We start from the raw sequence: 14,860 nt of genomic DNA, 5'->3' as shown, positions 1-14,860 counted from the left end.
GAGGTGTCAAATGATTCTACATATAACTGGAAAACAATCGAACTATTGGCATGTTCTAACAGGAGAGGGATCAACACAAACATGTTTACGTAATTAAGATGTGGCGTTTGAATGGTGTGACATACAACACTAAGAATTTCCCCACGGGGATCAATAAAGGATATTATTATTATTCGCCATTAGCTACAAGTAATTTGACAAACCCATTGGCTCGATTTTCATATGGTCATAAAAGCTCCGTTTATATTTACATGTCTGGTTTATTAGATTAGATTCATGTTGTAACCGGAAGTTCCTCCACGCTGTTTCTGGGTAGCTTGACACGTGGTCAGTGCACGTCCTTCGCCCTCTGAGGAAGCTAGCTGTTAGCTATCAGTGTGAAGAAGTCCACAAGGATAACAAACGTCCGTGTACAGTGTGAGGTAGTGTAACGTTAACGTGAATGTTTCGGTCAACTCGGTCCGGCTGCCCCACTCACCCCCGGGACCCGTCGGTCGCGGTTTGGCTGGAACCACGAAGGACCGAGGCTAGTGTCGTTAGCTCACTTACTACGTTCAACTTCGGACAGCAGTTCATAGGCGGTCTGTGTGCTGTGCGCCAGGGTCATCAGTAGTGCCATTCATACACACCACCGATAATAATAGAACGGTGTGATATGCGTTGTCATTTTTTAATAATGAAACGAGTTAATAGTTGACATTGGTCTATTATGTAACTTAGTGTAGTCATATCAACTGGCAACATACCATTCTTGAGGAACGCTAGCTCAGTAGCGTTATTATTTATCTTATGGTTATCGCATTTGAATGCTCATATCAATGAAACCCTACACGAAAGGGACAAAGTTACGTTCCATAAGTAAAGGTGTGTTGTATTATTATTATAATATGAGCTGCCTCTGATGTGAGCTCAAATCCCACCATTCCAGCCGCCGTTGCTCTTGCGCCTCTATTCAAGTCATTGCGGTACTTCTGATGCGCCGCAACCAAGAAGCCAATCTGAGGGCGTCTAACGCGTCACGTGCTTTGCGCGTTAAGGGTAACAAACATAGACAATGTGTTTTCACCTCCTAAAACATTGACCTGAAATGATTTGTTTGGAAAATGACTTTAGCCACCGAAATGTGAACTCATTCTACTATTAAAAAAGATTATATGTGTAAATATTGACCTATTTTAGTGCCAAATTTCCACTCAAACACTCCCCAAACTCTACCTGTTTTTGAGTGGTACAAAATGGTCACATTTAGCTCTGTGAACCATTTGGTATCAGCTCAACAACCTATGAGACATAATGGAGCCCTAATACACTGGTAGCTGAACGCGTGCCTAATAAATCACAATGTTTATTATAGATTTATCACAGTGCATCTCAGAATAATCTTCAGGTTCCCATATTTCTGTTGATGGATGTGTGGTATCTCCTGTTGACCTGCTATTCCTCCCTAAAGTCCCCCAATGGGTGTATTTTGGTCTCTTGTTTAGGGTTGAAATCAGCAGCGTTATTCTGTTTGTTAACAGCTGTCTAAATACAATAAAGCATGACTACATTAAGAGTCTGGCTGTTTACAGGCTATGTTGTAGGTTACAGAGTATGTTGTGGTTGTTATTTAAGGTTCATTTATTACATTTGTATTACAACACAAGGAAAAGCAGTCATTGTCCCTCTCTGCTGTCAGGGAAAACAAACACAAGTACATTCCTGTCGTGCACCTTTTCCATTCAGGATATCGATATATGCGGTGTAATACACCAGAGCAACAGTTCTCTGGGCAGATAACATGGCCAGCATCTTAACGTGAAGAATTTGAAACATTGTTTCATTGTCAGGGAAAACATTGTGCATCAACGTTGACAACGTTTGAGCACCACGCATCATTGATGCAAACGTACCGTGTCGATCCGCGATGCTCTGGTGGAGCCGGGTCTCTCCAGGATGGAGGCACGGCAGTCTCTGAGCTCTCGTTGTGGGCCAACCAGAGTCCTGGTTCACCCATTGCACGTCCCTGAGACTGGACTCTCTTTCCTCGGGTGATTGATCCGGCTCATAGCTCTGACTGACAGCTTTGGAAGTCGCAGTATATTTGTAGACTTTGTATTGTTCTCTGGGAAAAGTGAAAAACAATAATTGCAGTACAAGAGCTGTATTATACTGCCATACAATCCAAAATAAATACATATATATATTAAATGAATGTAAAAGTTCAACTTGTCAAACTGAGTTGAAATGAAGGAGACTAGAGATGAGATTAGAGCGTCTGGCCACCTGATTGGTCCTCTAGTCCTCTTCCTGTTAGCTCTGGTTGAGCCCACCAACCCTGATACAAGTACCCCAGTGTTGTTTCAGATTGTGTGCACATTTGGCACACAAGGACATACAATAGTCTGACTTCTTTCAGCTTTTATGCTACACATTATGTGAGATAACACACTCTGTCTGTCTGTAGATGCCAGATGTGCTGGTCCATGGGTGTGAGCCGACTGGATGTATTTTACAGAAGGCTGCTCCTCACCAAACTCTTCATTGGGGGATGGGGGAAGCCTGAAGACCTCAAGAGGTACGGAAAAAAAACTAGAACACAACAGCTTGTCATCACAAACAACTCTTCCTGGAGGATCAGCTGGGAGCTGTAGTCCCACCAGCATGTCCCTGCTGTAGTATGACATATTATAATAATAGGAAAACAAGGGGGAAAGTAGCTAAACATACAAAATATAGGTAGCACTCCAGAAATATGTAAATCCATTACAAATGGGCAGGGGTCACCGCACAGAGTATAGAACCCGTCTCAGTTTAATAGAATGGCTTTAATTAAATAATAATCATATATCACTTGCATGAGGCTGTTCTCCGCAGACAGATCTCATGATGTAGATTTGAGGTCACATGGTCCAGCGAGTTCAATGCTGTTGACGGTGCTGGTGTTAAATGTATATATTCTTCCTTCTTGGTGTTGTACAGAATCTTTGAGTTCCGTAAGATCATTGGAGACCGAGAGAGGTGCAGGTCTCTGGTGCCTGAAGACTACCCAGTTCACATTAACAAGGTACTCTTCACTGCTCACTAGTTGTGTATTCTCACAGATGTGTGTGAGTGAGGATTTGTGCCTTTGTGTCCAGACAGAGGAGCACATTGACTGTCACATCCACGATGGGTTCTTCATCTCTCCTCTGGAGCACTTGGTTCCTGGAATCCTGCCAGCAGAGGCTGTCAAAGCCAGGTACAGGACCTATTTCCAGGACCTTATTCAAAGAGACATTTGAAGTCCTCATCTTTTACAATGTTCTCTGTTAGAGACGCTTCGTTTGATCAACTGCTCAACGAAGCCGGCTGGTCTTCTTCTGATTGGCCGATCAGAGTTTTACATTGGCACACAGTGGCATAGAGCACACACACATGTCAACGTTGTGAAAGAAGTGCAAGTCACAATTTCTCATTAATAAGCTGTGGAGGAACAACTACCTTAATCAGACACAAGTTATATTATAATTCAGTGATCACAGTGGCCAGCTGCTGACAGCACGAGTCTGTAGCACTGCTTACAACTGAGCTGAACGCTAACTTTATGATGCGTTTAAAAGTAGTCTTGTGAAATGTAGTTTTAGGTGATACATTAGAATTAGAATAGAGTGAAGGAGCTGTTTTCACAGCAATGTAAAGTAGATTTTGGAGAGGGAAAGGTTTAACCTCCTAAAGCTCTGAACAGATTATAATACAGAATGAAAACCATCAGTGCCAAGATTATTTTTCAAAGCGAGTATTTCAATGTGTGTGCTGTAATGTGTGTGTGGTTTGTTGTTCTTTCAGGTTCCAGTTCATAGTTCCCAAGAGGTGGCAGAAGAACAGACCAGTATGCATCCACTTGGCAGGGACCGGAGACCATGTAAGACTGAACCTTCTAACCTCAACGTGGACAAAGTGTACGGTCTGAGCCTGGAATGACGTGTGTGCGTGTGTGTGTGTGTGTGTGTAGTTTTTCTGGCGTCGGCGGACCCTGATGGCCAGGCCCATGGTCAAAGAGGCAGGAATGGCTTCACTGCTTCTGGAGAACCCTTATTATATCCTTTCATGGTATTTCTTCACACCTGCTTGCCTCCTGCAAAGTGACATTTCCACCAAACCACCAACAACTCTCTTTGCACTCATTTGAGTGAAACTCCCTCCTGTTAAGGAGCTGGGAACAGGACTCGGTAGTCGGGTGCAAGAACAAGGTTTTACTTGAGCAGGGTTCGGTACACAGGGAAGCAGTCAAGACAGGCAGAGGAATCCACATCGACACACTAGAGCTCAGAGTACATATGAAGACACACTAGAGCTCAGAGTACATATGAAGACACACTAGAGCTCAGAGTACATATGAAGACACACTAGAGCTCAGAGTACATATGAAGACACACTAGAGCTCAGAGTACATATGAAGACACACTAGAGCTCAGAGTACATATGAAGACACACTAGAGCTCAGAGTACATATGAAGACTAACTGGCACAGAACAAGGTGTACACACAGACTAATACACAGGGGAAGGCAGGCAACAGGCACAGATGGAACCAATGAGGGCGGGGCTTGCGATCACACATGAGGGCGACACACAGGGAGGGAGGAGTCTGAAATGAGAGACAAGGGGAGTGACAGGAAACACAACAGAAACAGACAGTGACAACAAACACTACCCAGAAGGTCAGGTCATTACACCTCCCATCTGTGCACCAAAATACCACACAAAGCCAATTCCAAGGTCAAGACAGACTCAAGGTCGTAGCACTGCGAGCACTGTATAGGTCCCTCCCACATGCCTTTCATGCTCTCCAACTCTGGTTTGTGACGCAGGCTTTCTGTTCGAGATGGCTCTCATCACTAGGACATCATCTGGGTTATTCCTCAGCCCTGACAGCTCCAGGAGAGATTACCAGTGGTACTCCTCATGACCTTTGTAAAGGCAGGCGAGCGCTCCATAAGTGTGTGTTCAATGTTTGGACTAATGCTTTGGAAACGCAGTCATCGATGAACACATTACCAGTGTGTTTTGGTGAAAAAAAGCATCAATGAATCAATGTGTTATTGCCTGCATCGGGCACACATATGGAACTGGCTAGAGGAAAGAATTCCATCCTCTGGTCATATGTGTTTTATCTTCCTGTTATATCTTAATCTGATGTATGCTGCCTGTGAACATTGTTTTATTCCTTGACTCACTTTTTACATGGCTCCCGTAAACCCAAAGACCAACTGTAAGTTAACTATTCTCACAATAGTCACTTGGTTGGTTGATTGGTTGATTGATTGATTGATAAGTGTTTTGGTAATTGACTGTTTTTTTATTTTACACTGAAGTAGATAAAAGTGAGCTTTCAGTTTTAAACATGAGAAGCAAAATGAGACAAAGGATCTTTAGTTTGCATTTGATGGCTACATACTAGATCTGCACAATTATTATTTAATAGCACAGTGTATACATATATATATATATATATATATATATATATATATATATATATATATATATATATATTCCTTAATGCTGCGGATGCAGTCCAGAGTAGAAGAGTCATGCACTGTATATTTGATGGACAAAATAAATATGCACTAAATTCATTTATTTTGATGCAAATATTTGTTGACTAGCAAGGAATATAGTATAACTCGAAGATGAGAGCGGTACTTGGTTTATTTACATGTCAATAATATTATAATATATATATATTATAATACAAATGTTTGAATAATAGTGATCTCAATATTACTAAAAAAATGATAGTACTATCACTTCCACCGTAAATGGGCAACTCTACCACATAATGACATTATGCTGACATTTGACTCTAGTTTGGTTCTTTATGAAAAATGCAAACTAAAATGTGAAAATAAATAGTCCTCAGTCTGTCAGGTTCTGGAGGATTCCCATCATTCAGAATCCTCAGTCAGTACAGACAGTACAGTACAGCCTAAAATATTGGATTTCTGATTTATTAAACAATTTCACCAGCACCCATTCCTCTCAATCTGCGACTGCTGCTTGTTACTGGTGAAAGAGGCAGGTCGGGCTGAGTATGGTCTATATGTGTCTATACTGGTGCTTAAAGCTGCAGAGATGTAAATGATGAACGGGAATAGGAATGTATATTTGATGTCAGCTCTTCGGATAGTCCTACTCCACGTGTAATCAGCGTGTCGGTGGTTCGATCCCCGGCCCCGCTAGTCCATGTCGATGTGTCCTTGGGCAAGACACTTAACCTCAAACTGCTCTCGTAGCTGTTCTACAGTGTGTGCATGTGTGTGAATGATAGTGCTGATGTGCAGGTGAGCCACTGTCATCAGGGTGTGAATGATGTCAAAGAGATCTATACAAGTACAGGTCCATTTACCATTTAGCATAACTCCAAAGCTCGAATGGAAGTAGTTTATTGAAGTCAAGTGTGTGTTATATAGTCCAGTATCACACACTTGCCTCCGTCGGCTTTATCTGTACATCATAGGACACTACAGGCCATGGAGGGAAGATGCTAGGACTTGTCCTTTACAGCTGGGATGAATGCAGTGTCAAGTAAACAGGGACAATCTTTTTGAGTATTCCAGGCGCTCCAGTCTAAAGAATGTGTCCGACCTGTTTGTGATGGGCGGGGCTTTGATCCTGGAGTCAACAGTACTTCTCCGGTGGCTGGAGAGCGAAGGTTACTGGCCACTAGGAATGACTGGGATCTCCATGGGAGGATATGTGAGTCAGCAAAACAGACATGTTCTCTATTAATGCACCTTTGAAGCACATTTTAAAGATAATATTTGACATCAAGCCTGCATACAAATTCAAGTGTAGTATACAATATAAGACATAGTCCAACCCAAAGATGGTATTTTTAATGAAGTCTTGTGTGTCTTTGTCCAGATGGCATCCCTGGCAGTCACCAACTGGCCGAAGCCCATCCCTCTGATTCCCTGTTTGTCCTGGTCCACTGCCTCTAGTGTCTTCACCACGGTAACCACCTGGCATCAGAATCAGAACCTTTTATTGCCAAGTATGTTTCACATACAAGAAATGTGTCATGGTAGGTGGTGCAACATTAGATAACACAAATCGACACAGTGCAAGAATTGAAACATATTAAATGTACAGAAGAATATAAAACATACAATAAAGTGCACAGTACAGTGTAATGATGTAAAAGATAGAAGCTGTCACAATGTGCGATCCAGGTGCATTCAACCCTACAAACAAGGAATAATGAGCCTCATATTATCAGCTCTAATGATATCCATATTACACTACAGTTGGCAATACTTTGTGCAATGATGTTATTCTGGTGCGACTGGACCAATACATAATTGATTTAGATAGTAGGCTTCTTAATTCTTTCTTTTTGGCAGTTTTCCCATGAACATAAACTCTGTTTGTGGTTCAACTGAGTCGATCACATTTCCTATTAGCCATCTTAAATTAACCCGATGATTGAAATCAGGCTATCTCAGTTTCTCAAATGCTCAAACGATCTTGTTAATTCAAACCAGACGTCAGTAATCAGGATAGTTGAACCAGACTTCAGTAATCAAGATAGTTGAACCAGACTTCAGTAATCAGGATAGTTGAACCAGACTTCAGTAATCAAGATAGTTGAACCAGACTTCAGTACTCAGGATAGTTGAACCAGACTTCAGTAATCAGGGTAGTTGAACCAGACTTTAGTAATCAGGATAGTTGAACCAGACGTCAGTACTCAGGATAATTGAACCAGACTTCAGTACTCAGGATAGTCGAACCAGACTTCAGTAATCAGGATAGTTGAACCAGACTTCAGTACTCAGGATAATTGAACCAGACTTCAGTAATCAGGATAGTTGAACCAGACGTCAGTACTCAGGATAGTTGAACCAGACGTCAGTACTCAGGATAGTTGAACCAGACTTCAGTACTCAGGATAGTCGAACCAGACTTCAGTACTCAGGATAGTTGAACCAGACTTCAGTACTCAGGATAGTTGAACCAGACTTCAGTACTCAGGATAGTCGAACCAGACTTCAGTAATCAGGATAGTTGAACCAGACTTCAGTAATCAGGATAGTTGAACCAGACTTCAGGAGATGATTATGAACGTATGAGGAATTCCAGACCATAATCATGGAACATCTAACACCGCCACCGCTATGAGGGCTAGACAAAAAGCATGGCAATATATCAGACAAGTTAAATGCGTAATGCTGCGTTCACATGAATATTCACAATGCTTTACTCGCCCGACTATTTGTGGTTTATTCATTTGATTTATTCACTTCACTCGTGCTGGAGAGGGGGCGTGGCTTATCTCCGTGGAAACAGTTATAATTTCAGCCATCCACCATGGAAGAAATAACCACTATTTCTGCTTGTTGTGGAAATCCCACAAACGTCGGTACATCAAACGCCCCATAACATTAATATCATATATTTATATTTATACATAACATCACCCGTAGGCTCACACAGCTCGGTAAGTTCACCAACTACATCTGAATAACTGGATGAAAATCCGCTTTATTCGCAACGATTCTCGTCTGTACATTGACTTTCACGGAATCTACTCGCAACGCGTTTGGTGTGAACGCATCAGTGTTGGGAAAATGTATTGGCTCATTTTAAGTGCCTCATTCTTTAAATGTGCCTGCTGGCAGTCGGCTTAATGCAATGCATCATCCAATGAGATCTAAAATAACTATCTCAAATATATATGTGTATGTGGAGATGACCATATAGAACTTTTATTGCATACATTCTGTGAGACAGTCAATGCCCGGGTGCGGGGTGTGGTGTTCAATGTATTGCTCAAGGTCTGTAAATAAATGATTCCTTGTGGGCAGAATCGATATTGTATCGAATTGTGTGTGTGTGTGTGTGTGTGTGTGTGTGTTGGTCTGTGTGTGTGTGTGTGTGTAGGGAGTGTTGAGCAAAGCAGTGAACTGGAAAGAGCTGGAGAAGCAGTATGCCATTGACTCTGTGTATGAAGAAGAGATCATCAAGCTGTTGGACTACTGTGGGGTGTGTTATCCTTCTATTACTTTTTCATACTCTCACAAAGAAATTATAAGAATGTGTATAGTGTTTGTATTTCTCATTTCAACCAGGGTTCAATTGGCTAGAAGGTTACAGTTTTGGTTATTTAAAAGGATAATGAGTTAGAATAAATGTGGAAACAATATGTACCAAAAGGATAAGTGTAGTCATAACTGTATTAATCCCAAAACAATGTGTCGGCTATCATCAACAAAGGTATTCATTTGTTTGTTGTAGCTTCACAAATGCTCACATTATTATGCTTTTCTTTGTTTTGTGTCAACATGAAATTACATCAGATCAGATTTTTCATTTTTAATAAACATTTCTACAGTTATAATTGGCTCCTTGGGGAAACCACTCACTGTTGTAGAACTTACCAAACGCATGCATAAACACACATGAGCATTAATAAGTACATTGTATCCGTCCACATTTATCAGGCTGATTCCTTTAAGATGGGTCCATATTTTTCCAAGAATGTGGACTCGTTGGAGCATCTGTTGGGCCTGTCTGGAGATGTCAGAGCATCAGTGGGTCAGAGCTCCAAAGCTGGAGGGCAAGCAGAGGCTGGACCAGGCCTGTTGATTGGTGCAGGCCCTGAAGGGGGCGAGGCAAGAGCAGACCAATTGTTTTCATCTGGGAACACCGGTGGGAGGAGCTTGGGCACACCAAGGTAATCAATTTAAGTTATTGCGTTCTTTGCAGTTAATTAATTACAAATATCTCATTGTACTACTTCTAAAAAATACCCTACTTCGTAAATAGGACTACTCGGGACTGATCCAGAAATGTCGATATTCTTTCTTACAGTTTTTGCATATTTTACATAATATTGTGTTGCGAAGATAATACTTTACTCATAAATCGTTGTGCTATCACAATCAAATCTACTTACAATACTATTCAGCAGGTAAACCTGCATTATGTTGTAGTTCAATTTAGTTTGTAATTTGTTTGTTAAACTAATTCTGTCAAATGATTTCTTAGAAGCCTTCATGCAAACAGCACACTGCATGGGAAGAAGACGGATTTAGCCAAATGCTATCGGCCATCCTTACATAGAGAATCCATAAGCTTCATGAAGGCAGTGATGGACGAATGCACACACATGGCCAACTTTTCTGGTAGGTTTGAATACAGACAGACCCATATGGAAATGTTTCTGATCGGTAACATCAAGTAAATAGGACTGACAAAAAGCAAATATAACTCAAGAAATGTATCGATCCTTGTCGCCTAGCAACATGTTTTGACTTGACAGCAGCCGGACATGATTTTCTAACAACCTGTACTCCACAGGCTACTGCTATCCCCAAAGGCTCTGACAAAACCAGTACACTACACATTGTATATAATACTGGCAGAAGTATTGATTCTTACCCAAAACAGAACGTAATGCACAGGCATCACCTTGTATCAGTTTGAACTCACATTGCCTAATATAACTGCACTCTACACTTCAGGGGACGAGAGGAGAGATTCCTAGTAGAGTTCTCCAGCCTCGGTCTGAGGAGGACTAGTTCCATATTCAAACTGATGTCATGTGAGTCGGTGGACGGCTTAGGAGGGCAGCTATGCCTTTGAGTCTAAGCATCTAGTCATACAGACCGAAGATCTCTTTATCTCTGACATTATCCTAAGACAAATAGGTCACAGTGGTAGAAACCACAAGTTGGCATTGCTAAGCCATAAATATTGGTTTACTGGCACCAGTGTAGCTAAAAGAAAGATCTTGTCAAAATGTGTAGTATGTTGACTGATACGAGGAGGCCCAGGCAGACAGACAGCAGATATGCTGCAAGGGGATCTCCAGACGAAGCACCATTTACCTTAGTTGGAGTAGACTGCTTTGGTCCATTTGGTCCAGAAGACCACTCCATAGAAGATGGCTGATGCAGCACAGAGTCAAAGAAGGTCTTCAGGAGTGCTCCCTGCACTCCAAAAGACCTCCGTCTCCTCAGCAGAACAGCCGAACAGCAGCGTTTTGTACTAGCTCAAGGCATGAAATAGTATTTGGCTTAACCCCAAATACAATAACGCTGCTTAATATTGTGTGGTATATAAGATATATAATATATGTTCCAGTGGCATGTATACAGAAATAAAGGAGATCTGTCCTTCCCTCTGTCCTAGTCCCCGTAGACACCAGTCTCATTATCGTGGTCCAGGCCAAAGAGGATGCCTACGTCCCTCGTACAGGAGTCCTCAGTCTGCAAGAGATCTGGCCAGGATGTGAAGTCAGATATCTGAATGGAGGACACATCAGTGCATACCTGTTTAAACAAAACGTCTTCAGGTAAACTACCGACTCAAAGGGTATCAAAAGATATGTGTGGCCAGGTATCAGGTGTGTGACGTATATCTAGTTCAACAGGGCTTACTTACAAGATTAAACTCTATAATAATAATAATAGAAATGTATATAGCGCTTTTCTAGACACTCAAAAGACGCTTAAAACTCTCTGTAAGTATTTAGCTAAAGTCACATTAACACACTGGATTTGGTCCGCTTGTAGTATGACTTCCAGTTTTGTAGAACTGCTATTAGTTCGTAAACATCAGTCCATTGATTAGCCTAACCTGTAAAGCCACACTTCCATTGCTCCTTTCTCTTCCTAGTAGCAACAAGTCATGTTGATGGAGTACAGTCTAAAGTCACATGACTTGTACTTGAGTCAATCATCATGAATCTGATGACTTTAGACTCAAAAAATCCAAACAAGACTTGCAACTCTACTTTGCCTTCACCACACTTGGCCTAATGACAGGGAATGACTTGATGTCCTCCAGCGCCACAAGATCATTTTAAGGAAAGATGCCTTTATTAGAATAGAGCAACAGAAGATATCTCAGATTATCACAAATAAACATGTAAACACACAGGCCTCTTGTTTTTCAGCCAACACCGACTGCCGGCTTTTGCATATTTAACAGATAAACATCCCCGGTGGCAGGTCACATCAGCTGTAGATAATAAACATGATTAATAAACTAATGAATGTGCTCTCTGAAAGCTGGTGTCTGTATGCACTAGGGGAGTCCCTGACTAAGAATGTACAAAGTCTGATCTGATTCAAAACCCTCACCAACCCACTCCTGGACCCCTTCAGTTCGCCTACAGAACAAACAGGTCTGTAGACGATGCAGTCAACATGGCCCTCCACATCATCTGGACTCATCAGGAACCTACGCCAGGATCCTGTTGGTAGACTTCAGATCTGTCTTCAATACCATCATCCCTCTCTGCTGTAGGACAAGCTTTCCCAGCTGCACGTGCCCGACTCCACCTCAAGTGGATCACAGACTTCCTGTCTGACAGGAAGCAGCATGTGAAACTGGGAAAACATGTCTCCTCTTGGACCATCAGTACCGGTTCCCCCCAAGGCTCTGTTCTTTCCCCTCCGTTCTTCTCCCTGTACACCAACAGCTGCACCTCCAGTCACCAGTCTGCCAAGCTCCTGAACTTTGTGGATGACACCACCCTCATTGGACTCATCTCTGGTGGGGATGAGCCCGCCTACAGGTCTAACCAAAATAATGGGGGCTTTCATTGTGAAGAATTTATAGGGATGTGTTTATCACAGAATTAGCGGAGCTTTGTTACTCTTCCACGCTTCTTCTGATCATCCATCGAACCATCCATTTTAAACCGCTTAGTCCGGGGTTGGGTTACGGTGGCAGCAGGCTGACCCAGGCTTCCCTCTCACCCGCAACATTCGCCAGCTCACTCTGGGGGATCCTGAGGCGTTCCCAGGCTAGCTGGGAGATATAATCCCTCCAGCGTGTCCTGGGTCTTCCCCGGGGTCTCCTACCAGTTGGAAAACCTCCAGTGGGATGAGCCCAGGAGGCATCCTGATTAGATGCCCGAACCACCTCAGCTGACTCCTTTTAACAAGAAGGAGTAGCACCTCAACTCCAAGTTCCCTCCTGATGTCCGACTCTACGGAGGAAACTCATCTCCTTACCCTCTCTAAGGCTGAGTCTGGCCACCCTACGGAGGAAACTCATCTCCTTACCCTATCTCTAAGGCTGAGCCTGGCCACCCTACGGAGGAAACTCATCTCCTTACCCCATCTCTAAGGCTGAGCCTGGCCACCCTACGGAGGAAACTCATCTCCTTACCCTATCTCTAAGGCTGAGCCTGGCCACCCTACGGAGGAAACTCATCTCCTTACCCCATCTCTAAGGCTGAGCCAGGCCACCCTATGGAGGAAACTCATCTCCTTACCCCATCTCTAAGGCTGAGCCTGGCCACCCTACGGAGGAAACTCATCTCCTTACCCCATCTCTAAGGCTGAGCCAGGCCACCCTATGGAGGAAACTCATCTCCTTACCCCATCTCTAAGGCTGATCCAGGCCACCATATGGAGGAAACTCATCTCCTTACCCTATCTCTAAGGCTGAGCCTGGCCACCCTACGGAGGAAACTCATCTCCTTACCCCATCTCTAAGGCTGAGCCAGGCCACCCTATGGAGGAGACTCATCTCCTTACCCTATCTCTAAGGCTGAGCCAGGCCACCCTATGGAGGAAACTCATCTCCTTACCCTATCTCTAAGGCTGAGTCTGGCCACCCTACGGAGGAAACTCATCTCCTTACCCTATCTCTAAGGCTGAGCCCGGCCACCCTACGGAGGAAACTCATCCCCTATAAGGCTGAGTCCGGGCACCCTATGGAGGAAACTCATCTCCTTACCCTATCTCTAAGGCTGAGTCCGGCACATGTTGACTGCATCATCCACCGACCTGTTTGCCCGGTAGGCAAACTGCAGGAGGTCCAGCAGGGGCCCTGTGATGTCCTTCAGATGGGTCAACACCAGTCTTTCAAAGGATTTCATGACCTCCGACGTCAGGGCGACGGGCCTGTAGTCATTTAATCCTGTGATGGAGGATTTCTTGGGGACCGGGATGAATATCTCTCATCTACCATCATTTACAATGGAAACAATCAAACTAACTTGAGGTGGTCAAATCCCAGACTGTGTTTCACATCTTTTTTTATTTGATCTTGTCTTTCTCCTGACGTATTTTGCTGTGTTGTTTGAGAATTAATTGCGTATCTGTTTTCTTTCCAGACGCGCCATATACGATACGTTCGACAGATTCTGCCTGAAGTATCCCAACATGCACTAGCCATGCCAGGCGGAAGCCCTTTCCTCCATTGAACAGCACCGGGATCAGTGGCTGGACATTCCTGTCCCTAAACAAGAAGCTTTGCTCTCTAATTATTATATCAGATAATTCTAGAAAACCTTTTTAAACTTTAAGCCCTCTTTTCACCTAAACATGTGTCTCTTTAGCTGCTAGGCGTTCTTCTCTCTGTGCCTCTCTGCTGTGTACAGTTAGCTTTTTCACTGAGACTCAAGCCTGCTGTGGCTGGATACAAGCTTGATAGGAGCAGTGAGACGAAGCCAAACAGTAAAGTTTGGCTTCGTCTCTAATTGCACACAATTAGAGACGAAGCCAAGTAGTATTTCTAATGTATTTTAAAGAAAAGTCAGTAGAGACCTGAGTTATTTGTTATTCACAGACTGCTATGACAGAAGTGATGACGAATAATGTTTTTTCTCCTGTGTGGCCTCATGATAGTGATGAAGTCTCACTGTTACTATGAATAAATGCAGTGATGAAAAGACGTTGTTTGTATTGGTTGTCGGTAGCTTGATGGTGCAGCACCGGGGGTAAAGTGCAGAGCAGCAGCCGGGGCTCTGACTAATCAAAACTATTACATTTACATGTTCATGCTTCATGTTTGCGTCTGTCTGCACCATCACAAGTAGTCCTCGTCGCCATGTTGTGGTAGCTATTGTGGAAATTAACATTTTCGATCTCCTGTAG

The 14,860-nt window shown here is 43.1% G+C and overlaps 1 protein-coding gene across 5 annotated transcripts; it reads left to right on the top strand.

Annotated features, from left to right (window-relative positions):
* The first annotated feature begins 289 nt into the window (after positions 1-289).
* abhd18 (abhydrolase domain containing 18) lies at positions 290-14,657 on the top strand. 5 transcript variants are annotated; one of them, XM_034543497.1, is made up of 15 exons: positions 305-422; positions 929-1,038; positions 2,447-2,557; positions 2,962-3,046; positions 3,120-3,220; positions 3,808-3,883; positions 3,974-4,058; positions 5,205-5,232; positions 6,578-6,716; positions 6,885-6,974; positions 8,904-9,005; positions 9,464-9,696; positions 10,011-10,147; positions 11,157-11,319; positions 14,098-14,651. In XM_034543497.1, the coding sequence occupies exons 3-15, from the start codon at positions 2,454-2,456 to the stop codon at positions 14,153-14,155; spliced, it is 1,401 nt and encodes a 466-aa protein (XP_034399388.1). In that variant the 5' UTR covers positions 305-422; positions 929-1,038; positions 2,447-2,453; the 3' UTR covers positions 14,156-14,651. The 5 variants fall into 5 exon arrangements, with proteins under 5 accessions (XP_034399392.1, XP_034399387.1, XP_034399388.1 ...); XM_034543501.1 differs by lacking the exon at positions 929-1,038 and having other exon boundaries at positions 290-422; positions 9,500-9,696; positions 14,098-14,657; XM_034543496.1 differs by lacking the exon at positions 929-1,038 and having other exon boundaries at positions 290-422; positions 14,098-14,657.
* Positions 14,658-14,860: the final 203 nt, after the last annotated feature.

Source organism: Cyclopterus lumpus, chromosome 10 (genome assembly GCF_009769545.1).
Source record: "Cyclopterus lumpus isolate fCycLum1 chromosome 10, fCycLum1.pri, whole genome shotgun sequence".
NCBI lineage: Eukaryota > Metazoa > Chordata > Actinopteri > Perciformes > Cyclopteridae > Cyclopterus > Cyclopterus lumpus.
The sequence above is the reverse complement of the archived record's forward strand: the minus strand, read 5'-3'. Positions and strand labels throughout refer to the sequence as shown.

Excerpts from the sequence above, each read along its gene's own strand:
- abhd18 (XM_034543496.1), top strand. The coding sequence starts at position 2,454 with ATGTGCTGGTCCATGGGTGTGAGCCGACTGGATGTATTTTACAGAAGG. Across the intron at positions 3,047-3,119 it reads ACCCAGTTCACATTAACAAG|ACAGAGGAGCACATTGACTG; the intron begins GTACTCTTCACT and ends CTTTGTGTCCAG. Across the intron at positions 6,717-6,884 it reads GGATCTCCATGGGAGGATAT|ATGGCATCCCTGGCAGTCAC; the intron begins GTGAGTCAGCAA and ends GTCTTTGTCCAG.